Source organism: Helicoverpa zea, chromosome 28 (assembly GCF_022581195.2).
Source record: "Helicoverpa zea isolate HzStark_Cry1AcR chromosome 28, ilHelZeax1.1, whole genome shotgun sequence".
In the NCBI taxonomy this organism is placed as follows: Eukaryota; Metazoa; Arthropoda; class Insecta; order Lepidoptera; family Noctuidae; genus Helicoverpa; species Helicoverpa zea.
In genome coordinates, this window is record NC_061479.1 from 2,765,341 (window position 1) to 2,793,111 (window position 27,771).

The following is a 27,771-nucleotide window of genomic DNA, read 5'->3' on the forward strand; positions in this document are numbered from 1 at the left end:
AGTGATAAGTAATAAGAGCACGTGGGTGGGTATTTTGTTTTTGTACATGCGCAAGCTACTTGCACCGTGTAGATGCACCCTAAGGTTTTATCCTTTATATTATAGACTAACGAACGTCTGGCAGGCGCTGGCTCTCGATTTGTAAATGTGAAACGGTAAAGCTAGTAAATTATACCTGTATGAAGGGATTAGCGTCCTCATAATAATAGATAAACAATCCCGCAGGATCACACAACCCTTGCGCCAGTTTTATTTGGGAACTAGCTTTTGATAGCGGTTTCATCCCCATCCCGAGGGAATTTCTGCACGAAGCCAGATAAAAAGTAGTCTATAGCATTCCTCGATAAATGGGCTTTCTAACACTTTTCCTGAAATGCGTTCAACAAAAGAGTACAGATTCCAGAAACCGACCCTGACATAGCCATAAAAACCGGCCAAGTGCGAGTCGGACTCGCTCACGAAGGGTTCCGTACCAGAACAAAAATTTGCAAAAAAAAAAAAAAAAATATTTATTTTATTCTAGTTTTCAGTATTTGTTGTTATAGCGGCAACAGAAATACATCATCTGTGAAAATTTCAGCTCTCTAACTATCACGGTTAATGAGATACAGCCTGGTGACAGACGGACGGACGGACAGAGGAGCGAAAACAATAGGGTCCCGTTTTACCCTTTGGGTACGGAACCCTAAAAAGGCATAACATATGAGATAAGTAATTATGTAATTAATAGCAGCCATAAGAAAGTACTGAAATGAGTATCTGCATGTGATAAATTAAAAAGCTCCATTTGCAACTGCAGTTTTTATTAACTTTTCATACATAAAAACACCTTAGACATTAACAATAGGTACATTATAACAAAACTAAGTAAAGAGCTAATAAAAGAAATTTAAAAAATTACCCTAAAAAACATAGACATACAGGTCGTTTACATAATTCCAAGATATTATATTAATTTAAAATAAAAGTAATTGATACCAAATAAAAGCATTAAAAATAACAATTAAAGATTAAAATAAATCAGAAATCAGGTACAATATACTTTACCTCAAGGTACTCACTCAAAAAATCTCATCTGTCAAAATCATTTTAAAGTAAGATACCACCGGCACTGTGACGCACACAAATGTATCTTCTGGTGTACTCGCTCTAGCAAACAGTAACACATTGCGTGCGAACATTTCTAAAACGTCCGCGAAACTGTAACCTTTGTGCGCGAACATTTGCTAGCAATTCAGCAGTTTTCTTTGGATTCGTACCGCGTACATAATTGGCGGAATCTCAACATTACAATTCGTCACTTTTGATAGCATCCATGATGGCTTGTGCTTTCTCCTCATCTGTATCCTCAGGCGGGTCAGGAGGCAGATCAATATGGACCCCAGACTGTTTAGATCGGGCCACATTAGCTTGGAATTGCTTCATCGGCCCCAGAATGCTTGCTGAGATACGTGTGGCTAACGACTGCCTTTCAGTAGGAGTCATGGTGCTTTGTTTACGCTTAGGTCTTAACTCCTCGTAGTCTACGGATATCGTGGTCCTGAAGTTTGGACCTGAAGCCCTTTGAGGTTTGTGGTCAGTTGAGGAGCCCCCTCCTAGTATCGATTTGTAGTCGCCTGTTACTGTCCCTGAGCCGCCCCTAGATTGCTTGAAATCATTTCTGTGACTGGAGGGCTTGGCGATGACGCTGACACTCGCCAGCTGAAGTGATTTTTCGTGAATTAGTTGAGTTTTGAATAACAAATCCACTTTAAACAAAGGATTATTATTGTCATGTTCGCCTGTTCGCTCGTAAACTATCAATGGCACTAGTGTATGAGCGAGGGAACATGAGAATAAAATTACTTTCATTAATTGATCTGTTTAAAGTTAATTACCTCATTGAGAGCCTGGGCCTGCATAGCTCTACGAACCTCCTCACTGACTTCTTCCATCTCCGCCGGCTCCACCACTTGAGCTCTTAAAGCCTCAATAGCACTGGATACCAAACGTTTTATGTCGTCCATTGGCAAGTCAATACCGCATTCTGGCGAGTAAATGGTAAATAATCGTCAAATGAAGATTAAAATTCAAATTAAGTATCCACAAAAAATGGCAATATTTTTTTTGTTTTTGGTTACACGTCGTTAGCCCTCCTACTACAGGGTATAGGCCTCTTGTCATTCAGAGCGTTAGTCACTACGCTTGCTCAAGGTGGATTGGTGATTTCAGACTATCTGAAGGTTACCTCACGACTATGTGGTTAAAGCACCTTCAACTTTTTTATTATTATTTTTTACGATATGCTATCTGCCAGTGCTGGGCAAGAGTCCATAGCCTTCCATCTTTCTCTATCAGTCGCTATTTGTGGCCAGTCCGCGAGAAAGCTGTCCAACCTTAATTACAGTTTAAAAAAATTCAGGTACAAGTGACACCAATTCGTTATTTGAAATGGATTAACCTTTAATATCTTCGATGACGTCAAAAGAACAGACTCGTTCAAGGCTATCGGAAGTGACTGGGTGATCTTCGTCTACCAGCGATTTTACGAGAGAAGCCATATTCTCGGGGTCATCTGGAAAAGAGGTGGAGAGGAGTTGAAGAAAGAATTTTCTGCAGGAGGTGTCTTGTCTGACTTTGTCAATCAACTATACCACCGGGGTGGCGATGTATTCAGAAACTTCTGAACAGATTTTCATACCATTTTGGACAGGAGATAAATAAACGAATGGGGTAAGGGGACTATTCTATCGTTGTAAAATGTATTAACTCTTTTATGAACACACAAAGTAAAGCCAATTATAAATATTAAGTACATATTTACCAACGTCTTTGAAATGCGCGGAATGCAATAGCGCCGCAATGGCTGGTCCCAGCCGGTCTTCAAGTCTATCATGCTCTTCCGACAAGTCCCTCAGTGCATCTTCCAAACCATCCAATATACCATCTGCTGGCGACCCTGAGGTTTCTATGAGTTCTAACTAGAAGGTTTCAAATAAAGATTTACTTTTAAGGGTCAACAAGCCCACCAGCCTACGGTGATCACACCCAAACAGAATAAGACAAAGAAAGCCAGTAAGTTTGACACTAGTCTTTCCAAGGATTATTGGGTTGACCGGGTAACTGGGTCAGGTCCGGGAAAATGAGGAGGTCAGATAGGCAGTCGCTCCTTGTAAAGCACTGGTACTCAGCTGCATTCACTTGGTCTCGAAGCCGGCCACAACATAATTGGGAAAAGGCTCAGGAAACGGAAAGTGAAAAAAAAAAGTGTTTTTAAAAGGTTTAAGGTAGACTGGTAGAGAATGCTTAAGGCGTTAAGTTCGCCGTTGTACAATGTGCAAAAAGTATTTTAAATAAATAAAACATACTTGTTGTTTGACGAGTCTGTCAACTAATGTAGCCAAAGTGTCGAATGCTTTGGTTTGCTTCTTGTACTGTGTTGGATCGCCTCCGCTCCTTAGCAGCCACTTTTTCACCAAAGAGTCAACCAAATCATAGCGAGACATCTGCCTGAAATGAGATACTTTTCGTTTACTTTTTAAAACGGAACGCTATAAATAAGACTTCTCTGTCCATCTATCTTTCATCATTTTCGACTAGCACTTTTTCGGTGAGCAATCATCAAATGATCCCTTACTCTGCGGGTAAGGTAGTGTCAGACTCTTACTGATTAAAACCAACCATCTTTCGAGTTCCAGCGCCTCGGTTACTCTTACGAACGAACCTTTCAAGTCCCACACTCACTTATACGCATTTGGACTCATAATCTGCATGAAGTTCAGGATTACATATTTTTTTTATGAAATACTAGTGGCCCGCAGTACGTGCTCTGCTACGTATAAAGTCCACCATTTTGTTCCCCAAAATGTGATAAATGAAGAACCGCTCGACCGATTTTGTGCAAACCTTACATAAATCATCTACTAAATAGTCCAAACAAAGCCTAAGCATTTGGTTTGGAAAGACCCTATTTGAGTTATAAAATTACAACGTAAAGTGGCATTATTTTATATACATATTATATGTATAGAAGCGAAGATGTATATAAGGGTACTGACCCAGTCATAACTTCAGGCAGCAAGCCCATGATTTCCCTGAGTAGAACTTCAGCTTCGTCTCTCGACACGCGCATAGCATCCAGGCAGTCGAATAGCATCATCATTATATTGACACCGCTCTTTATTTGCGTTCTTGATCCTAGGGGCGTTCTGTCAGCAATGAAAACATTACTATTTAAGAACTGCTTCAAAAGAGTTAAATTCGAAAAGTTGATCCAAGAAGCCTAGTCTTTTCCTAACAATGTTGGGGTGGCTTTCAGTCAAACCGGACAAGTGCCAGTGTGCCTCAAGGAGCGTCTGCCCATCTGTCCTCAATAACCCGGACTATCCGTAACGACGATGATGTTCGAATGACAACTGAGACACCAGTTTTGCGTGCCTCTTGAAACACAGACAACCTCGCCGTGACAAGATGGTCACCCATCCACAGACCGACAGTGCCAAACGTTGTTTAACCTTATCATCTATTGATCTGGTGTGCCATTACTTAGTCACGAGGAACTCAGCGTATCCTTATTATAGTCAAGAGATAAAATAGTGGGTTTAAGGAGTAGTTGATGTTATGCTACTGAAACAAAAAATACTCACATGGGGAAATATTTTCTACGATGGGGCTGCTTGGACCGGGGTACCATGAAGAGATAAATGTCAGATTTCTCCGGTTCAATTTCCTCGTGCGGTTCAAACGGGGGTAAGGGGGCTGACGGCTTGCGGCGGAGACTGAGGATCTCCTCTTCTAGTTGCTATTAATATAAAAAGTACTTTAAGTAAAAACTAGAAGTTTTATCGTCCCACTGCTAGGCAGGCACAGGCCTCCTCTCATATAGAGGGTTGAGCGTTAATCACCATGAGTACTCAATGGGGGTTTGTTTAGTATTCATACTTTTATTTGCATTCCACAATGAACGGAACAGGAGCTAAGTACAACCGTGGTGCCTGTAAAACACAGCAAAAGGTGCCTGAAATATTCCGTGGAACTTTAAGATATGAAAAAATATTTTGAATTCATACACTATATAGGTTCTTGTTTTACTACACATATGTATAGGTATTGTCTTGCTACACATATGCACAGGTATTGTTTTGCTACTTTTGAAGTGTGCAAGCTAATTTTATATTTATGACATAATATCTGGTAATTTTGATAGAAGTAACTCAAACTGTCGTCTGGAAGAACATTGACGCGATCACCTTTATTTGTTGTCTCTGCCGATGTCGCACAATTAGGAGACGCATCACATCTCGCTGGAACTGACTCAGCTCGTAACCTCCGACCATCTTTTCAGGTTCTTTCGTAATCTGCGATATGAATTTAAAACTAAATTGCAAATCAAAGTAATGGTTATATCTATCCATCCTGAAAGAAATTTCATACAAAAAAGCTTCTATTGGGATCTAAATGAATCTAACTCCTGTCAAATGTTTTCCCTCCTAACTCTAACTCAACTGAACCTGTATTTTTGACTAGGTTTACCTTCCGTGGGAATACTTCAGCTTGTAACGCCGCAGCCAAACGTAGTCGATCAGAATACTGATTCAAGGCAGCCAGATATTTCTTTTCGAGATTACTGTTGCGTTTCTGAAATAGACAGTTACCAAGATGTATATACTTTATTAGTATTCTTATGTATGATTTATGTGTATTTGTATTTTTATGGGCCCTAGTTGCCTGAAATAAAGGAATAAATAAATTAACACCCATAACTAGCATTAGAAAAGATGGATGGATTGCCTGAAAGATGACATGAATAGGAAGGGGGTGTCAGTATGACGAGTGACAGGGGAAAATGGAAGAGGATGACATATTGCGCCGACCCCAAATAAAATTGCTAGTTCAATAAGTAGTGGCAATTTTTTATGTGACTGGTACCTTAATAATGATTTGGAAAAAATCTATGAACTCTGTCGAGGGAAGAGGACTAAATTGACACTGCAGATGTAGACAAAATTATGACAGTGTTACAAAGTATTATATAGTTATCGGCACGGATATTGAGCTCTTGGCGGAAGAGTGGGGATCGCTTTGCGCACTGTACACATAAGGCAATAAACCAATAAATCGCTTCTGCGCAGGTGAAGGTCAGGGCTCAATATACCTGCCGATGATTATACCTACGGTTAATGATAGTGTGAAGTAAGACATACGGCCCAAGCCCTGATTTGCGTGCGCACTTGTGGCAGAGCGCCATAAGACATGGCATACTTGTGTCGTCTCGCCATCTGCCGCAGCTGGTCATCTAACGTGCGGTCCACCTTCCTCGGCTTGCCTAACTTGCGCGTCAGTACGTCTCTCATCTGCACGCGTAACTCCGTCGCCTCTGCTTCCATTGCCCGCAAGTCCACGTTCATGCGGAACAAGTGGGTGCGGTTTATCCTGAATACCAGTTAGAACTTCAGTCTTATGACCGTTCCCAATATTATATCTTAGCTTAGTACAGGGAATTTTAAAATTAACCCCATACAAGTAAAATCAAATTCCCTGTCTTTAGAAAGCAAAGCAATAGATAAATACATAGAATATATGGTACGACCGCTAGACGTACGAAGCACCAGAAAGTTACAAATTAGATTCTTAAAACTATTAGTGGATAAAAAAACTAAAAATAAACATAAAACAGACTATCATAAACTATACAAAATTTGCAAAGTATTACCGGTCAGCATAAAACATAAGTTCTTACTCGCAACTAATAGCCATGGTAATCGGGAGCGTAATTCATTGTTGACTAATGTTAGTAATAGTTATAACACCCGAACGATGTCGTCTGGTAAATATGTAGTACCCAGAGTTAATAATGTTTATGGGGACCGAACGCTAGAAAAGCGTGTCCCATACGTACTCAATAGCTTACCAGGCGACATCAGAAACGAAAATAGGAAAAATAAATTTAAGATAAAACTAAAAAAACACCTACTCAGTACACTGCCTTAACTTTTTATTGTATTACTATCCTACTAACTACTACTACTACCTAACTACCGACTACTTTTCTTACTTATGCTATATCTATACTCCGATTATATCTATCTAATCTTTGATTTTCATACTTACGTACTTAATATTAACCTCCTAATACTACTTATATAACTTAACATATATAATACTAATATTACATATATAATACTAATATATATATATATATAATATAATACTAATATATTAATTTTATTATTATTGTAAACTTAACTTAATAGAACCTATAATAGTAAGTCAATAGTTTAGAAATCTGATCCAACAGATAAACTGTGTATACAGTTTTGTTGGACATTTTATATTTTTTATAATGTAAAATGTACCTTCTAAGCAATAAATAAATAAATAATAAATAAATAGTTTCTACTGTACGTACTGCAGTCAAGTTCTACATCGACATAACAAATCAATGTAATTATATTATCGAAGACCAATGCAGTCCAGGTCTAGTTACTTAAATATCTAAGGTCATCAGAAAATTTGAGGCTGGAGATGGCGATGCATTCCACTAGCTTCTTCGACAAATCTTTTACTGTTCTGGCTGTTCGACTATGGAACGCATTGCCCGTTACGATAAGACAGGCTCAATCATTAGCCGTTTTCAAGAGAATGTTAAAAAGCCACTACCTTTCCTCCTAACGGTAGAATAATATTTATAAAAAGTATATATATCTAGCATTGACATTATTTAAAGGTATAAATGTATTTATTGTTATTATTTTATATATATATAAACATATATGTATGTATATATATTTAGTTTATAATTTAAGTATTTATGGTAATAATATTTAGGTGCGCAAATTGCAGGAGCAAGTGTACACTTAGCCTAACTGCCTACCGTATAATCTTTTCCTTCTCGTCTCAATCCATCCTAAGGTTGTCTGGAAGAGATCGCTCTTAGCGATAAGACCGCCCATTATGTCACCTACCTTAACTAGATTTAGATCAAAATTGTAAAATTGGTGTACCTATAGTTCGGCCATTCAGAGAATGCGTTCCTGACACGTCGCGATTGAACTGACGACGTAACTTTGCAATGGCGTTGCAGTTACGATAAAAATATTTTTGCTGGTTGTTTACCGTTTTAACAATTGAGGAGCATTAAAACAACATTATTATATCAATAATCAATGAATGTTATTACGTCGTCAGTTCAATCGCGACGTGTCAGGAACGCATTCTCTGAATGGCCGAACTATAATAAAGTATATCTATCTATCTATCTATCTAAAACAAACATGTGGATATTATTTACTTGCAAACATAAGATATACTTTTTTCCTAGGCTATTTAAAATTGGCTGTCTAATTACATGCTATCGAGGAGACGTCACTAATTGTTTCTCTACCTCTGTCTCAACTTCTGCTGCCTGATCTCCTCTTGCAATTCCAACACTCTTCGTCTCAGGCGGGTGAGGTGTGCTTCAGGGAACACCACAGTCTGCGACAAGCCCTGAGCACCTGTGCATCCTCTGATAGCCGCGGCTCTTATTTGGTCGTATCGAAGGACCACTACCGTTTCCACATCGTTTAGGCAGGTCTGTTTCTCCAGCTGAAACGATAATACAAAGGATATAGGAGATATTATTTGACATACGATAGAGGAACTCTAGAAAAGTTGAAACATCTTGTAAATATGGCTTACTAGCTTCCGCCCTTCGCGTTACTCTACGCGGGCGAAGCCGCGAACCCAACTCTATATAACTCTATATCGCGTTTCCAAGAGAATTCTTCAAAAGTCCGGGATAAAAACTATAATATGTTCTGTCTCAAGGTCAACTCTATCTCTGTACCAAATTTTATTAAAATCAGTTCAGTGGTTAAGACGTGAAAGCCAGACAGACAGAGTTACTTTCGCATTTATAATATTAGTAGGGATTGATGGATGGCTTCCAAAGGGCTGACCATAACACTAAATTATTTAAAACTTCTACCATGAATTCTCTGAGCTCGGTTTTCCTCTGTTCCAGTTGTACAGAGAGTTTGCGTTTAATCTTGTTATGGGCCTCAATATCTCGCTTTAGAAGCTCAACCAAACGGTCCTGCTCCATCATGTTTTGTTCGTGCTTATGTCTGCAAAAAACACAGGTCATCCATAAAATTTCTACATAAGTTATGTGTATGTTGCATTGAATCTAAAGGACGGATATTAGGTAAACCTTTCTTTGTTAGGAAAATCAACAAATATTTTTTAGAGAGGATGCTGTTGGGATTGTAGGAGACAAAGTTACTTTTGGAACCCTTTGTGTTCCAGGAGAACAATAACTCTTAAATATGCCCTAAATGCCCCAAAGAATCTTTCTAACCTGTCATTCCTCATTTCGTACGTCAAATCATACGTTTCTCTATCGCAACCCTCGGGACAGACGTTGGGGTCCAGTCGTATTGGACCTATCTCTCGACTGTCCAAACTGCCTTCATCTTCTTCCTCGCTAGATGATGAAGAAGACTCTGATTCCGTTGAGTCTGTGAAAAAATCACAACTCGATTAAGTATACTCTTCATTCTTTCTCTGTAAAAGAAGAGGCCTGTGAACTGGAGTGGGACAATAAAAAGGCTAATGATGATGATGACACATTACATAGAATGGAATCGTCCATCATATAGACCGATTGAAGGGTTTTTTTTAATAAGTCATCTTAACAATATTCTCTCAAACCCAACTTCAGATAAAGTTTTACCATCGTCATCACGAATTCGTGGCGGACGATACTTCTTTTTGAATATTCTGCGCAAGAAGTCGGCAAACTTGTTGTCCTGCACCAATCTCTTGAACTGCCTCTGCAGGTCCTGACACAGGACTGCTAAGTTCTCTTTCTCTGTTATATGTTCTTCAATACGATGCTCGCAGTCGCTTATCTGTTCTTGGACTCCTCGGACCTATATTTAAACCAGTAGTACATATCAAACGCTCTCCGCGTCTGTCTGTTCGCATGTCAGCAGCTAATACATAAGCTTATGGGTTATGGCACATTATAGCGGCACCGCAACAGCACGGCTCCACACCAGCATTTAAGTTGTCATTCAATTTAGAGCATTAAATCGTGTAAATTATAATATATTTCGTAATGTCAATATGAAAAAGCCAACGGCTCACAGTCAGCGTGCTTGCCGCTTCCACACAACTCCACTCGCCGCCCGCGTGCTGCAAGCGAGCGGTCCTCATGCGTACAGCGCGCCGACGGCGTGCTAATTGCGCGCCGACTCCGAGCCGGCAGCGAAACAACGTCATTACGTCGTGTTCAATCATAACATCAATCATAATCGTCTTAAAATAATATTGAGTTTGCGGTGACAGCAAGCTTACACCTCGCGGCCGGCGCGCCGACGGCGAGCGGACAGCGCGTGGTTGGTGCGCTGGCAGCTAACCGTAGTCTTAATTCGAGGCGACGCCGTGCTGCAGCCGTGCTGCTGCGGTGCTGCTATAACGTGCCACAAGCTTATTACCTGCATTAGTTTGACGTAAACTCGTTCAGCTAAACGATCTTCATGCATCTCGAAACGGTTCAATACATTCATTTCTCTATGCAACTGGTATAGATGTAGCTCTAGCAATTGTGCCTTTTCCTGCAACAATTTCATAAATAACAGTTACTTCCTTATTCGTAAATCTTTGGAAGTCATTACTGGTAGATAGAATCTATAAGTCCGATAACCACTCGTATTAAAGAGCGTCATCCAGTCAAAGGCCAGGTTTGAGAGGAGAGATAAGTAGGCCCTCCATGTCACATAGTAACTACTCAGCTGCATCCGGCTAGACTGGAAGCCGACCCCAACATAGTTGGAAAATAGCTACTCAATACAGAACACATGAACACTAACATTATAACACTAAATACAGATGGCAGATGCTATGTATATTATATGTAGAATGTTTAATTGAAAATGCACGAACCTGAACTCTGATACGGGTTCTCTGCAATTCTTTTAAACGTAAATCAAATTTGTCTACAGCGAACTCTGCGTCCGCGAGTAGCATATCTTGTTCAAACAGATGTCTGTGAAATGTGTAAAAAATATGATCAATTTTTTAGTCTTAACTGTTTCTCGTGGTACAATCCTCATCCTGGTGGAACTACTTCCTCTAAACAAATAAAGTACAGGTGATCTATAACATTATAAATAGAATAACTTTTGTATAGGAAAATATATTTTATTGGTTCAGTAGAACTTCTAAAACCCCTACAAATGTCTTGGGTCCTTTACAAAATAATGATTATCATGAAATATCTGTATTTTACAATACATACCGCTCGATACGTCTCTCGCGAAGTTCATTCTCTATAGCTGTTGATTCCTGATCAGGCCTAATTTTCAGAAGTTCCCACGAAGCAACTAGAGGTCGCGTTTCTGAAAGTAAATAGTTTGTAACTATTCATTTTGTTACTTTGTGTGCTAAAGTTTAATCACCTAACAGGTCCAAGTGTCAGAGTTTGTCATATCACCCTGATTGTTTCCAATGTGGAATTATTATAACAACTGTCAATAGGGAAAAGTTGGGAAAGATAGCTTTACATGTCTGCCCAGCCCCATGCCTACTTCCAGGCTTCAGCCTGTTCAGTGTATATGTCTTATAAATCTAGAAAGCTTTTTCGACCTAAGTCTAGCAGACCCTGAGTACGGCAGTCGCGTTTGCTACCACTAAACCAACTCTGGCTGACTGATCCTGCGATGGTCATTTTCATGTAGCTACATTCAATATACTGGGCAAAAAAAATTGCTTCGCTCACCAGTAATGGGTACAAATTGGTTGACCCTAGGAAGCCGTACTCTGGCAACTTGGTGTACTTGAGATAATCTTCTCCGCTCCTGGACTTGTTGCGATTTTTTTGACGACGCTACTCTGCCTGCGTGAATCACTATAGGCTCTGGCTTGACCTGTATTTTGTCAATTAATTTGAAATTGTGCCTGGACCAGTTGAAGACCATGTATCGTTCTAACTCTTCCAGAAAAGTAGGATAACGTTAATGAAATGACTAGCTGTAACTTGCGGTTTCACCCGCGATTTCAGACAACTACTTCCCGCACCCAGATAGACGTCTCAGGCTACCGTAACAAAGAAACTACGTCGTTTTCATAATACTTGTGTGTGCGATAAATAGATTTTTACTCACTTCCGTTCTACATTTTATTAACTATGTGTGAAATTTGATATGGTAAGAAAGATTGTTACTTGTATGACGGCAGATAGAAAAGTATGGAAGGAGAAAACATGCTGTGCCAACCCCAATGGATGGATGGATGATGATGATGACTTGCACTCACTTCCAGATGCCTCTCAGGGAACTCCAGTTCATCATCAAACTGTGGTAAAGCCGGTGGAGACTTAGCAAGCTTAGGTGGTATCTCTAATCGGATCTCTGCCAGTCTCTCACCGATCTCCTTCATACGTTGCACCATCTCAACTTTCCTATTCCGTAGGTCAAGCACTTTCTCGTTGAATTCGTGTTTTATGTCATAAATCTAGAAATGAAAGTTTCGTTTTCAGATATATTTTCTAGTTATATAGTGGTCTCGAGGGATCTATGTCCTGTAACTAATATGTAGCCTTTCTCCGTCTCCTGGATGCCAACTGTTCCCTAACTATTTCACGATTTTCTCTTAGTTGATTTAGCTGTAAGTGTACCTAGCAAATAAACATACTTACTTCGCATTACTTTCGCATTTGCAATATAAGAGAAATTCTGTATTCATATCTGTATCAATAGAAGGATTTTCGAATCAAACTGTCTCCAAAACCATTGTCATCATTCGTTCATCTCCAGATCTTGGACCCACTAACCTCTTTCCGAGTTAAACAGACTCGCATTTGAGTATTATGGCCACTAGGTGCCACATATTCAGGCTGGGTCTTCAGTAACCTGTTACCGATGCTTTGCTCAGCTTCCTTTAACGCTTCAGCCGCTCCGGGAGGCATGGCATTCGGGTCTGGTTTTTGATTTAGATGATTTTGCCACTGAAAATGAGAATTCAGGATAAAGTTAATACTAGCTGTTCCACCGGCGTCCTACTACTGCTTCTACCCAGATGTTTGGTTCATCCGTCTTGACGTGGACGCCAGACAGATAGTTCTCGAATCTCGTCGCATCTACAATATGGATTTATGTTAGGCTAATGTTTTTCTTATATTAATTTCGAAGACGTCCCAATACATACTTTGAACAGGCTTTTATTATTGCAACTAGCCATTATTTTTGCTACTATAAAAGTAATTAAACCTTTAGACATATTTAGATTTCAAAGATTTAGGGTGCATTTCCACTAGCAATGCCCGAGGAAGAATTGAAAAGAAATTGAATCATTTCATTTTCTTGCCACATCTGATGATAAAGCTTCCTTAAACTCAAGCAGTATACATACAAACCTCAACAAATTGTAAATGGTGCCTGTTCAAGCGGCGGTGGTAGTTCTTGAGGGCTTTCTTTAAAGGATACGGAGGCTTTGGTGGCAAGCCAAGCAAGAAGGAAGCTATCCTTGGCGGTCCGAATGATGCCTTGCGAGGAGCTACGCGTCGAATTTGTGACTCCGTATGTCTGTTTAAAAAAAAATATTATTTAATTAGGTGATGTGCCTAAATAATAGATAATTTTAATTGGATGTTAACTTTGGCGGTATATACGGCGTCAATCCAATCCAAGACAAGGAGATCAGTGAATTGTGCAGGACATACAGCGCAAAAGCATTTGCAGTGTGCTCTCTATTCTCTAAATCTCAAAGCCCAGTGGGACGGCAACCTAACACGACCTAGGTGAAAGATCAGGCGCAGCACCAAAATTTACGTGCTCTCGTTACGTGCACGGGTGTATCAATCACCAATTTCCAAACTCAGGGGCTGCTTTATGAAAGTTTCTTAAAGCCCACAAAGCGATTGCCGCCCACCCGAGGCTTTAAGCGAAGACCCCGTGCACAGCAGTGGTGATGTATATGTATAAAGTCAAACATTATGTAATATACAGTACCTTCCTCTCAAAGCAGCTTCAGCTATCTTTTGATAAACTTCTTCTAGTTGAGCATAGAAAGCTGCTGACAGATTCTTCTGGCGAAGTATTCTTAAAACGATATCAGGGTCCCTGCGAGAATAAACAGTAGACGTTCTTAATTTATAATCTATTTTTCTAATTGCATAAATAGCCTTTTTTGCACCCGTATTCAAATATTCTGTCTCCAAGCTATATAGATATATTTCATTTCTCAGTTGTTTTAGCGTGAAAGTGTTGCTTACAAACTCACATTCTCTTTTAAGGGATAGTTTGTTTATATAAAAAATATTCAAGATTCTTAAACTTCACCAACCTTATACTCCTTACAGTAAAAGGAAAAACATCAAGCTGTACGATATTCCTTGAGTGCATCTTTTCTAACGCCAGGTCAGAAGCTTCTAGCTGATGAGCCAGTTTCCTCTTCGTGAGGGCCTTAGCATCTTCTAGCTCCTTCTCTTGGACTTGGAGAGGGCGAGGGTCTAAAGTCACGTCTATTTGTTGCGAATATGGCAGTGAACGATTCCTGAAAATTATGGTTTAAGTAAGACACCTCTTTATAAAACTAGTTTAATGCGGTTTCACCCGTGTTATAGAGGAAGTATTGTTCCGAGTCAGAAAAGAAGTAGTTCGTTATACAGTTATCGAATTAAAAACAACATGAGATTAGGCAAACAAGACATGTAAAATGAGAAACTTCTCCTTTTGAATTCAATAAAAAAAATCTAAGACAAAATTATGATTCAATTGTTATTGTCATCATAATTGCTCTCTAAAGGAGTCATTTTAGTTGGATCAGAATTCTCTAAGAACGTTTCTGTCTGTAGATCTTCAACTTACGCTTTAATCAGCTTATTGTATTCCGTTGTTAGTTTAGCTAATTGGTCTCGAACTTTCTTCTTATGTGCGTTAGCTATGGCCATCATTTTATCGTATTCCTCTTTCTGTTTTAGCTGTTCATGGGACATAAGTTCTCCTTCAACCGTACTAGGCTCTTTTGTTTTAGGTACTTTCTGCAAAACGTATATTTTAGGGAACATTTTTATTTACTCCATAATGTAATCTAAAGATTGTTTGGAACCAGTCTTAAATATTATCCTATACTTCGGCCGTTCAGAGAATGCGTTCCTGACACCTATCAGTTAGTCACGACTAGTGATGGGCACAACATAACACTGAGTTCGTTACCGTTCCTTCAAAATGAACCGCCGCATTATTTTAAGATTATTTTCGTTTTAAATTGGCGGAATCATTTGTTTTATATTTTAGTTATTTAAGTGGAAACCAAAAAAAGGTAATATTCATATAATAAAATTGTTTTATTTATTCTTTGTTACAAGTACATTGAATTGAATGTGCGAACAGAATATTAATCAGACTCCGATTTGCTTGAGGAGGTGGTGTCTTCATCATCATCTTCGCCTACATGTATAATTATATTATTATCAATAACAGAATCAATCCTGATATCTCGGTCTAACAAAAGCCGGGTAATCAAATAAAAACAGATCGAAAACACTTGAAAAACGTGGTCTATGCGCACGAAACGACAACGGACGACTGTTTTAGCGTCACAAAATGGCGGCCCATAACGCCATTTGGGGTTACCATTTTTAATCTAAGTATAAAAATGCGGTTTGGTCATAGTTTTATTTTTATATTTCATAAAAGTTATAATTAAGTCTTATAGTCCATTATTTTCCAATTCTTAAAAAGAAAATCAAAACGTATTATTTTATATTATAACTGTATAAGAACAGATTACGATACTTGCCTGTTATTTTTAGCACAGCACTACAAAATATAAACCGCTGACATAACCTTGTAATAGCGCAGTATAGATTTAGAAAAATATTGTTTACCAAGTTATTTGACACTCAGTTTGGCACAAAATTATAACATTCATTGATTATTGATATAATAATGTTGTTTTAATGCTCCTCAATTGTTAAAACGGTAAACAACCAGCAAAAATATTTTTATCGTAACTGCAACGCCATTGCAAAGTTACGTCGTCAGTTCAATCGCGACGTGTCAGGAACGCATTCTCTGAATGGCCGAACTATAATATAAGATAAAAACTTCTCTGATTTTAAGCTTACTACGGATGTGGGCTGCATATTAGCAAAATATTCATTAATCCTTCAATTAAGCAAAAAATATACGTGTATCATAGTGAGGATCATGATCAAGAGATGTTGTCTAGGGTGTCTGTGAATTTGCTTAAATAATTCATTTTCAAAAAAAAAAATACTAACAAGCGTCTCTGGAGGTGGTGGCAGCCTCGTTTCAGGCAGCAATGGCTCCGGAAAATTTATTCTATAAGCGAAAATATTGCCATCGGCACCCGAAGTGTATAGACGACTGAAATAAAACATTGAGTTGACGTAAACTTATCTTGCTGGCTTTGGTTGGGTCTCGAAAGTCATGCATTAAGTGATATGTGGTCATGCATAGCATTTCTAGTGGTTCCTGATGATAAGAAAGCAGTTAGGCAAGACGGCAAAGTATTTAGTAGATGTCCCTCATGACTACTTCATTCCCTCGACCACTGGTGGTTCGCGTAGGCATTTTCATTTGCTCGATAAATAGGTATATTTTGTAGTTTAAAAAAACTGAAAGGTGTTGGCTGACTAACCTTGAATTGTGGTTAATTTCTAGGCAAGTGACAGACCCTGTGTAGCGATCATGCATCGGCAAATAGTAGTAATCAACGAAGTCTATACGGGGTATCGGTTGTTTCTGCAATAATCAGGAAGTATTAGTATTTTGAAGACAATGCAATATGAAATATACTATCATAACGAAGGGGCTCGTGGCCAATTCATTTTATTTTTATTTGTTCCTTTATTTCAGGCAACTAGAGCCCATAGAAAATACAATACAAAAATAAATTGCATCACAATACTTATAAACTAATACATAAAAAAAAATAAAAACATTATACATTAGTAATCAAACAAAATAATACTATAAACTTATACATAAAACAAACAATAAACTAATGAACATCACCACCAGTCAACCTATCCAAGCTTAAGAAACCCTTTGAGCGTTTGGTCCGTGGATGGCTTGACCCTCAATCACAAAGAGGTCCTTTTCGGAAGGCACATTGAATATCAATGCTTCTGACTACCTGTATCAACTGCCCCTGTAGCTGGCTACCAATCTTACTAAGGTGTTTCCCGGATAAATGGGTTGAGTAGATAAGATAGGCAGATGCTCCATGTATATATAACACGTAATCAGGTGCTTAAGGATAGGCAGTCGTACGACCCCAATCGAATTAGAATAAGACTAAACGATATTGGTACAATCACAAAGCTTACCTCTTCTTTAGCTAATCTTCTGCCCTTCAGCATACGTAGCAGCTTCTTCTGAGAATTTGCCCAGACAGTAAAATGATGTTCAGGGTTATCTTCGTATTCATATGGCATACGAACCACTCTGATGATTCCTGTGTCTGTTCCAATTAACAAATAGCGGCCTTCGCATCTGAAAATGCACACCTTTTTTAATTTACCTGTTTGTTTCACTTGGATACTAGCATACTATATGGAACGCTTATATGTTATTCTGAAATTCTTATAAGATATGTACTGACACTTTTCATCAATTCAAATAAGCAGATTTTACATAAAAGAGTAACAATCACTCACATTATATATCCCTATATACTTTTGCATTTGCAATATTAGTAAGATTAGCTTCATATCGTTTCACCCGCGTCCGCATCTTCGTATCAAATGTCATCGCAATCGGTTCGACTGGTTAATACTGTACCACTCGGGCTATAAGAGTAAAGGAATAGAGAGTGCACTTGTCTGCGCAAATGCTTGTGCACTATAATATGTCATCCGCAGCTGGCTGATTCCCTTATATGAAAACAGCCGCCATGGCCGATAATCGGCTAGAAGGCAATATACCGCTCGTACCCATACCTCTTTCTTCATCCTAAACTACAACACTAACATCCAAGCTTATTTCTAAAACCTACACAAATTTAAGTGCAGTCATATCTTCATCCCAAGCACCAGGGAAAGGAGCGTACTTCAGTATCTTATTATTCCCTGGCTGGATGAGAAACAGAGCACCTGTCCCTTGCTGAACGATCCACACGCCATCATCGCAGTACTCTGCCCAAGTGATCGTTGTTCCTAACATGCTATCGCTTTCCACTGGAATCATAAAATAGTTGGTGAACAGTTCTTCTACATAAATAAATGTGATGTGTATTCATGAAATAAATGAGACATCCGAAAAAACTTGTCGAGTCTGAAGTTATACATGGTTTGTTGCATCACAACATCAAATGCGCTAAGCTACTTCTATCAGGCTGTAAAGTAGAAAAAAAAACGTATTTCTTGCTATTGCGGAATCATTAACTTATAGATGTTTTATCTCAAGAAAGCAGGTGAGCCAAACTTGTGTGTAGATGTACATGCACATTAGGTATCTTTATATGAATTGGCGAAGAACAATTTGCCTGTACAAACGCCAGTACATCGAGTTAACATACGCTTTGAAACTTTAATATATTTTCAACTTTATCGTATAAGGTTCAATGTTATGTTGGAGTAGCTAGATGCACTGGCATCTATACATTTACATACACAAGCATACCACAACTGCTTTCGTTAGTTAAACGTCTGTACTTACTTAATTCAATTTCGCCGATCCATTCCATGTCATCTTCACTTTCGTCTCTTAGCTGGGCCTCTTCCTTGGCTTTCAAAGCCTCCTCATCTATGCTGGCAAGGTCTTCTTCTTCAGGGAAAGGTCTGTGACGCATACTAACAAAAGAAAAATAGTTTTAGTTCATTATATTATATATTGTTCATATATTACTCATACGTGCTCTCGCTGTGGCGGCATATTGGGCTGACAAAGTGTAGTCTCACTATAAGACATGTCATCGACACGAAAGAAGAAGTTTACACATGCTTGCCATTTCTAATAGCTGTATTCATTCTATTTATGTATACTTCATGTACAAAAACAAATAGTACATTGGCAGACTTAATGCTGCAAAGAATTTTCATTCATTCGCAATTCTTGGCGTAAATCACATGAATATGCATGCAAAATACACTTGATAGTTTTTGATAAAACTTGACAGTAATACAGCTTATATGTCACTTATGTCAGAGTCAGAACCTCTTTATTCTATATCAGAACGTTTAAGACTACTTTTTAAACATGTGCAGGAAATATTTCCCGCAGGAAAAATAAAAGGATGAAATACGGTACTTACTAGTGCTTTTTCACCAATGTTTCTTTAAAAGATTCAAACTCCAACTTGAAACTTTTGATACTGGTGTACTGGCGAACTATTGGTTCCGGTAGAACTACTTCCATTATTAGTCCTAACTGACCACAGAGTAGAAGCGTGCGTTCCTGAAATAATTAAAATGAAGCTGAAGGTTTAAAGTCCAAAGTGGAGCAGAGAAAATTTTTAAACAATAGAATTCCTTCGCTAAGTAAGTAACGAAATTCTGTTGGTTGTTTAGAACTTTCTTTGCTGCACTTCACTCTGACAGAATTAGGGTTAAATTTTAGCGAGAAAAAACCTACAGTGATTTAATTAAGGATTCGTTGATGGCAGAAGAAACAATGAATTTTGCTAGTTACGTTCATTGTCTATCTTCTATCTATATATATAAAAATGAAACCCGCTTTCTGTTGTCACGACATAACATGAAAACGGCTTGACCGATTTGGCTGAAAATTAGAGGGGAGGTAACTTAGACCCGGGAGAAGGTTTTAGGATAGTTTTTGTCACCATTCGGCTACGGGACGCGGGTGAAACCGCGGGCTAGTACTAGCTAGTACTAGATATTTCATGAAGTAATTTCAGCGTCATTATTGAAATTAATTATAGACAGTGGTCAAAATGACCATCCGATATTATCCTTTTTGCGTTTTTCCTTGGAAGAAGATAAAAAGACAAATCAAGCTACTAACTTACCGTTCCAGGTTTCCACGTCATAAAAGCGATATTATTCGGTGTATCCACGAAGCCTACTCTATCAAGTTTGAAGGGAGTGCCCATTTTCAACTGGTAAATGAATATGGTGCTATCCAGCCCACAGGTCACTAATAAAGTCCTTTGTTCGTTTATTGTTATCTGCGTTATGGCTTTTGAGTGTGGTTTTAATAACTGAAAGTAAGAATTTTATTAGGAAAGAGATGATATGACTTGAAATAATGTTACTTGTGAGATGATGTCAAACAGAGAAGTAAAGTTGAGGAAGTCATGCTATGTCGACCCCAAATTAAGTTGAGATGAGGAGGAAAGGGACTATTAAGAAGTCTATTTCAGAAATTTCGAGCATAATAACTCATGGCATAACAATTAATGCAGTGAACAATCACTAAATTAACCGATAGCGTATAGACTAGAATCCGACCTCAACATAAGTGGGAAAAGCCAAGCAGGTGATAAAATAAAATTAGGATATTAAATCAACGTTAAAACATGATAAATAAGAAATTAGTGATGAAGACTCACCGAAATCATATCAATAACATCAGCATGTTCAGAATCGTCGCTATGTATTGTGAGAGCCGAATCCACTTTGATGTCAATCATAGTCGTCTGGTACAGGAATCTCTCTGGATATAAGAACAACGTGCGCATGATACCGTCTTCGAAACCCACTATTACAATCCGCGATGTTGAATCAACCTTTAATATTGGAAAAAGTAGATTTAGGTATGAAAACTCGCTCTTCTTCACTAAGTCCTGGCTAAGTAATAGCTGCACGGATCCATCGATCATAGGTTTTACACCTCGGTCCGTGCCTAGGAAAGCACTTTGAACTGGTGGGTCTCGACTGACATCTGAACATCACTGGCAGCCCTTATGAGTAGAAGCCAGAAAGTAAGTTTATTTATTTAACAATATTGTACACATAAAACACAAACAACAATAAATAATAGGAAAAATTGTACAAGGGCACAGCTTATCTCTAATGAAATTTCTTCCAGCAGGCCCGTTATGGGAGAGTTAGAATAGAAGAGATAGGTACAGATAGACAGTGTAAAAAGAAAGAAGATATAACCAATATATAATCAGTAACATAAACTACTTAAATACATATATATATATACAATAAATACTATATGCATCTATGACAGAGAGAAAAGATAGTGTTCTTTCAACTTGCGTTTAAACACAGCAACAGTCTGGCAGCTCCTCAGTAGTAAGTTTTCTCGAGTTGAGCAGGCTACTGGGCTGAGAAGGTGTAATGCATATAATATGTTGGTACTCAGCTGCATCCGACCCCAACATACACTAACATAGGTAGCTATCCTTTTCCCGATCATGATAATGAATGTTAATGAACTCCGTGTCCACCAAAACTATAGTCATAGGTACTTACATCAATAGGTGGATAAAAAAGACATGTAATAGGCCTCGGGAATAGATATCGAGCTAGAAGAGTATGCCGCATTGTGTTGTAAGCATGTAATGCACCATCTTCACCGGCTGTGATGAGGATAGGATGGGTCCTCAGGGCAGCCATAGCTACCACTTTCCCAGCATGACAAGTTATAACTTTCTTATGCTCACATTCTAATTTGTCAATCTCAAGTTCTACAACCCAAATGCCACCGTTGCCATCCTAGAAAGAAGAGTAGGACAATTTTAATTGTATCCGTTCATCAACTTTAGCTTAGTTGTTTCTTGAATACTTACTTGTGCGTACCAAAACATGTCCTTCTGATGTTTTAGGCACATTATCTCGCAACCAGCAACCTAGATGTGAAATATTGCGATTTAGTTCTGCAAATGCAATCTAGAATCCATAAATATATTTATCAAGAAGTGTCACATGCAATTTATATTACTAGTAACCCTGTCAAATTACTGGTGTAACTCACGGAACCCTCCCTCCACTGACGAAACCAGATGAAAGTCCAGTTTCAGTTTGTTCAAGTTAGAAGTTATGTAGTTAATATCTCCTGCCAGCGGATCCGGTTAAAAAGTGACCTAGCCTTCCTCGTTAAATGGGCTACTACTTATCTAACTTTCGCGCATTCATGCAAACTCTTCAATATTATAATATTACTCACACAACTCTCCGCAACCGGATTCAGTTCCACAAAAGGGTCATCTTCAGGAGGATCAGCCTGATCCACGGTATCCCAATACCATGCTCGGATGCAGCCGTCGCGAGCTATAGTCGTTACTTCATCGCCAGCGGGGCTTAGCATGAACTGGATCTGAAAGGAGCAAGAGCGGTGGTGATATAAATTTATTCTCTAAGAATACGATACGATAATAAGAAACTTCTGGGCAAAGGCCCAGCAGTGGGGAAGTTAAAACTGCTGATGAAGATGATGATAAAACATATCCATAGAACTAGCTTCTTCCGTAGTTTCCCTAAGGTGCCGAGTTACATATTATTAGGGTGAAGATAAAAACAATGCTATATCTTATTTGGACAAGTGATGTATAAGCCTAACTGGGGATTTCAATAACGTATCTGTTTGTCGATTTACTAGTACACAAATACACAGATAGAATATTGGGGACGGCCTTTAGAATACGTACGATAGGTGCTTTGTGACAGAATTTTCTTCCCTTCTGTGTAACTTCTAGTTTGACGAGGCCAGCTTCCCACACTAATATGTTGCCCCATTCACAGCCTGATAGCACCTAAAACCAATATGTTATTAGATTCCCTTTCCTCGTTATCACAATTTTATTTGTAAGTCTTCTTCTTCCATGCATTTCCAGCCATTAACTTCTCTTATCTCCCTGGTATACTAATCAAAAAAACAATGTCCCGAACACTAAAACAATAATTTTCAATATTGATTTCATTATATTTTACCTTCTCGTCAGGCATAGGATACACTCCAAGAACATCACAGATTTCTGTCTTGCCAAATCTGCCTAGTTCGCCTTGTAATTTCAGCCCAGTGAACGTTTGAGCCATTTTCCAAAATTTAATATGAGCGGCACCTAAAACCATTGGTCACTGAATTGAAAATTGTTGGTATAAGCCCTTAACCCAAGCAAATAAAATACTGATTGAAGTCAATTAACGCTGAAATCCAGTTCAATAACTTATCACTATGTTCTCGCCAAAGTTAATGGCAGCTCGCAACTGACTTCAGAGCCCAACAAGTGCGCGCGCATGGGATTATTGTTACCCCCATGCGTGCCTTCTCCGTTCTGCGCAGCGACTCTCGTGATGTTGCGAGCTCCCATGAAATTAGGCACAAATATGACATAGTGCTGCTTTTGAATTGAAAACAAATTTAAAATGCTATAGTAAACCTGCTGTCGTAAGTTGTCCTTCGCAGTAAGGTGAGAACATGACAGAGTTCACGCCGTAAGAAAAGGCACTCGTGCGCAAAAGAATCTTGTGTCGTTTCCAGTTCCAGATGGTCAGATTGAAATCTGGTTCCTTGCCGACTGATGCTAAGAGCTCGCCATCGGGGCTATGAATTCAAAGAAACTTCTAAAGGTTAATCTTCTTTAGAATAAAAAACTTCATCTGAAATGTAACAATCTAAGACAAATTAATCTACCTCATCATCATCTTGTCTTGCCCTTATCTCAATTTTTTTTGGGGTCGGCGCAGCATGTTTTCTCCTACTATTCTTTCTATCTGCCGTCATCTCACAAGTAGCAATTATTTCTTACCATACCAATCTAACTGTCGAGCAAGTAATCTGTGGGCTGCTTTTCTTAACCTATCCACAAAAGGGCCTACGTAATATGTTTATGATTTATTTTCTACTTGACTACCGATATACTTTCATTCTCTTCCTGTTTATTTATATCATCTTTCAGGACATCCTCCCATATTTTATTTTCTCTTCTCTTTTCAACCATTAAAACTTGAGTATAAGAGACACCTACCTAAAATCCAGGATAGCATAGGCATTAGCAGTGCCATCACGTAGAACTGCATCTATTTCCATTGTAGGCCATAAGTATAAGATTATCAGCGGTTCCTTCTCCCCTTCTCTGTCCTCTGCTATCGCTATGCGATAGTTGGGGTCTTTTCTGTAGGACTGAAAAAACATGACAGTTACAGCCTTTTTTATCGTCCCACTGCTGGGCACAGGCCTCCTCTCACACGGAGAAGGACAAAAACGAAGGAGGAAGGGGAAAAAACATGCATTAGTATTTTTTTATATCTGAATACAATATTGACTGTATTCAGGTAAATGAATGCAAAAGCGGCTTTGTCACGCCTTTAAAATAAAACTTGATTCAATCGAGATAAGATATGGGATGAAGAAAAACCGAAGAAAAGGTTTTTTTTATTATCTATTAGGTGGTTTTGAGAAGAATTTCCCCCGGGTCTTTCATAAAATGTATGGATATATGTTTTTACTATTTTTACAAAAAATACTGAATGGATCTTGTGGGAACTTCACAGTAAATAAAATGTGCGATATATAAGCAAAATAAGTTAATATATTTACGGCAATACTCCCGACGGTACCACCAGTGGAACTGCGTCGGAACCAGGTCTGCTTAGTAGTGACGTCGAGGAAGGCAATGATGCTGCCTGCAGACCAGCAGACGACCAAATCATCGCAGGCGCAGAGATTGAAGAACTTGTGGCAGTTGTAGCCGTAGGAGTATCTTGGTTGGGTTAAGGAGATTAGTTCGATGAAAGTTAGCAGATCTATTGCAGATAAAACTTTTAAAAGCCTACTAATTAACCTAACAATAACCCTAACAAAAAAAAAATTAAGCTACGTGATCCTTTAAAGAAGGCAGACGAAGATAAATTACATTTCTTGAAATAAAAGAAAGGATATCGAAATATTAGTATGGTTGTTAGGTGGTAGTAGTTAATAGTCGGTCACCGATTCCTTAAAATTCCTTTTGTTTTATTTTATTGAGAAAAATATTTTTATTAGTTTGTTTGTCTCTAATCGACCACGGGACTACAGAGTCCCGGATTTTTGGAAGGCGAACGTGGGGCCGAAGCCAACACGCTGAAGCCCTTTTGAGACAACTTTAATGAAATGGCGACACAAAACCGACGATTATCCCCGTATACACTATAGAAACGTACCCAAGGACAATCCCCGGTTCTGTGTTAAACTATTGCTAAATATGGAATAAAACTACTAGAGCTATTGGGATGGGATGCTAATGGACTGGGAATAGGGATAACTATGGGAACTATGGCACCTGCCGGTAACAATGTTTGCACACGTAAAAATGGCAGGTGGAGACTCGCCAGCTCACTTACTGGGCCCCCGGGAATCGGTCACTGAATAGCAACAAGAGGGCAACAGGTACATGAGCGGCTGAAGGGTGAGGATACCTCGGCGGACTTTAAATGCAGATCACGCGCTCCCTGTGGGTCCAGCATCACCGGCCCACTCGCCACTTACCACGAGGCACCTACCCTCCGAGCGGGCTGCTAACCCTGCTCTAGCGAATCCACTCTGACCGGCCGATGAAGGCAAGCCAAGAGGCGGGAGGCCTATCCCCCGTCATGCTTCACCCCGGCAAGCCGGAGATGGGGGACAGTATACTCTCCCTGGAGCACTCGGATATATAGCCCCGCGGGGTCGCTACTCCCCGTCATCCGCCTCAGATACCCTATTGTGCTGTGTGCGCCTCTAATGGACAACCTATGTATTTATTTATGCAATGCATATATTGCTTTGCAGCATTGCCGTTAAATAAAAGATTGGTACCAAAACCAAGACGATCCATCTCTAAATCGAATACTTTAAAAAATAAATTACTTAATGCAAAGGATACTCGAAATCAAACAGGTCGATCGGTAGAGAAGAGTGGGGACTGGTAACCGCACCAGATATGAAGTCATCAGGGTCGTACTCCGAGAGGATGGACTCCTCTTCCACGAGCTCATCTTCTAGTTCCTCGTGATGTTCTTCTTCGTGACCTTCTTCACCCTCTGTGTAGAAGAGGATTAATTAGTAATTATTGCTAGCAGACTATTGGTCGGGTAAAGGACATTGGGCAGATTGGTATACCCCACCAATAGCGATGTCATACATATCATTGGATAGGCCTTTTTATGTAGAACAACATTTACTATGACAGCTTTGCTGAAATGTTTGTCCGTTCTGAGATATAGATCAAAAACTGAGCAAAAGTTAAACTAAAGTTAACTTAATAATCTATTGATATCTCAAGTTTTTAGAGGAAAAACTAAGTTCCACTAAGTGTAAGTCTCCTGAGTCCTACCTGCTGTTCCCGTTAGGATCCATAATTGTTACTATTATTTTTCATTTCAACCTTATACTGTACCAACTGGATATTGGGCATAATGATAAACCCCACCAATAACAAAGTCATGCATATCGATGGATAGGTCTTTTAAACTGGAACAACATTTACCTACTATGACAGCTTTGTTCTATTGTTTGTCCGTTCTGAGATATGGCTTAAAAACAATGCTAATCAACACTGTAATCTGATATTCTTTGAAAATAACACCAATGTCTTTATTTTTTTATTTTCATTACTTTTCATCATTACTTTCGAATGAGAAAGATTTAATGATCATGAGAAAGAGAAACTCTTGTCTGAGTAACAGCCACATGTGTCGATCGATAATAAGGATCATAAGCAAACGCTTGATGCGGTCGGTCCATGGTCTTACATGGGTAACAACAGAAGACAAAGAGACTGGCAACCAATCTTACGAAGAGGTATCGAGTTGCCCAGATTACTGGGGTAAGGAGGTCAGATAGGCAATTACATCTGGTTAGTCTGGAAGCCGACCGCAAGATAGCCGGGAAAAGGCTAATAAGATCATATTGAATTATTTAAATGTACAAAGTAACGTATGAACGAAATGTGGATATTATAGGTTACAGTATAGGTTGAAATGAAAAATAATAGTAACAATTATGGACTCTAACGGGTATAGCAGGTAGGACTTAGGAGACTTACACTTAGTGGAACTTAGCTTTTCCTCTAAAAACTTGAGATATCAATAGATTATTAAGTTAACTTTAGTTTAACTTTTGCACAGTTTTTGATCTATACCTCAGAACGGACAAACACTTCAGCAAAGCTGTCATAGTAAATGTTGTTCCACATAAAAAGGCCTATCCAATGATATGTATGACATCGCTATTGGTGGGGTATACCAGGTCCCATATATTTGTGCCCATTGTCCTTTGTATTTACTATTTTCTGTCTCCGTTTTAAATGGTCATGTCTTACTTTAAGCCTGACTACTACTAAAGGACCTATAATATTATAAAGGATTTAAGCAGTTTTTTTTTTTATAATTGTACTTACACTCTTTTATAACAGAGCACACAGCTATTGTAAGAAGCTACCTTTTATTTTTTTTTAACGATGTCAAAAATCATCAAATGACCCCTCCCGCTGTGGGTGAGCAGCGGTGAGGGAGTGTCAGACTCTTACTGACTAAAAACCGTCGTGTTCCGTCATAGGCCTTTTATGTACCAGGGCCGCGGTATCTCTTTCGAACAACCCGCAGCCTCGGCAGGCCTTGGCCCTACTGGGTGTAAGAAGCTACCTACTATAATAATTTCTGTCATAAACATGTGTAAAACCGCGAGCTATATGAATTTACATTTTTGAATTCTCACGATCATCACTAATTTCTGTTTCGATGCATCTGAGAACCCTTGAGAATTTTACTTGAAGCGACTGCCTACCAGACCTCCTGAACCAAGTTACTTAATTTTAAATGACATACCCTGAAACTCCCCTTCGACTCCTTCAGGGTCTCCCTCAGACATTCTTATTTATGTATAATCTTGTATTTGCAAACATTAACAA

At 38.9% G+C, this 27,771-nt stretch overlaps 1 protein-coding gene across 1 annotated transcript; it reads right to left on the reverse strand.

Moving 5' to 3' along the window:
- Positions 1–854: 854 nt before the first annotated feature.
- Positions 855–27,731, reverse strand: LOC124643640 (cilia- and flagella-associated protein 44-like). Its single transcript, XM_047182656.1, has 42 exons — positions 27,689–27,731; positions 25,747–25,903; positions 24,444–24,606; positions 23,872–24,026; positions 23,284–23,447; positions 22,835–22,965; positions 22,552–22,656; positions 22,071–22,220; positions 21,694–21,753; positions 21,377–21,619; positions 20,503–20,679; positions 19,960–20,151; positions 19,246–19,388; positions 18,651–18,784; positions 17,989–18,169; positions 17,321–17,486; positions 16,630–16,733; positions 16,250–16,355; positions 14,832–15,004; positions 14,308–14,517; positions 13,974–14,084; positions 13,379–13,547; positions 12,797–12,970; positions 12,280–12,477; positions 11,744–11,891; positions 11,264–11,363; positions 10,909–11,011; positions 10,461–10,580; positions 9,695–9,893; positions 9,320–9,479; positions 8,948–9,086; positions 8,363–8,565; positions 6,183–6,411; positions 5,512–5,616; positions 5,229–5,336; positions 4,626–4,780; positions 4,034–4,187; positions 3,348–3,485; positions 2,804–2,960; positions 2,441–2,554; positions 1,878–2,026; positions 855–1,701 (listed from the first exon to the last, which is right to left on the reverse strand). Exons 1-42 carry the CDS (start codon positions 27,729–27,731, stop codon positions 1,288–1,290), a joined length of 6,504 nt encoding a protein of 2,167 aa, XP_047038612.1. The 3' UTR covers positions 855–1,287.
- Between the last annotated feature and the right edge of the window lie 40 nt (positions 27,732–27,771).

What these genes read in the sequence shown, in the direction of transcription:
- LOC124643640 (XM_047182656.1), bottom strand. Translation starts at nt 27,731, where the DNA reads ATGTCTGAGGGAGACCCTGAAGGAGTCGAAGGGGAGTTTCAGG. An exon ending in ATCCTATGCCTGACGAGAAG is followed by an intron (nt 22,657 to 22,834) that starts GTAAAATATAAT and finishes TATTGGTTTTAG; the next exon opens with GTGCTATCAGGCTGTGAATG. An exon ending in TACAATAAGCTGATTAAAGC is followed by an intron (nt 14,518 to 14,831) that starts GTAAGTTGAAGA and finishes CATAATTTTCAG; the next exon opens with GAATCGTTCACTGCCATATT.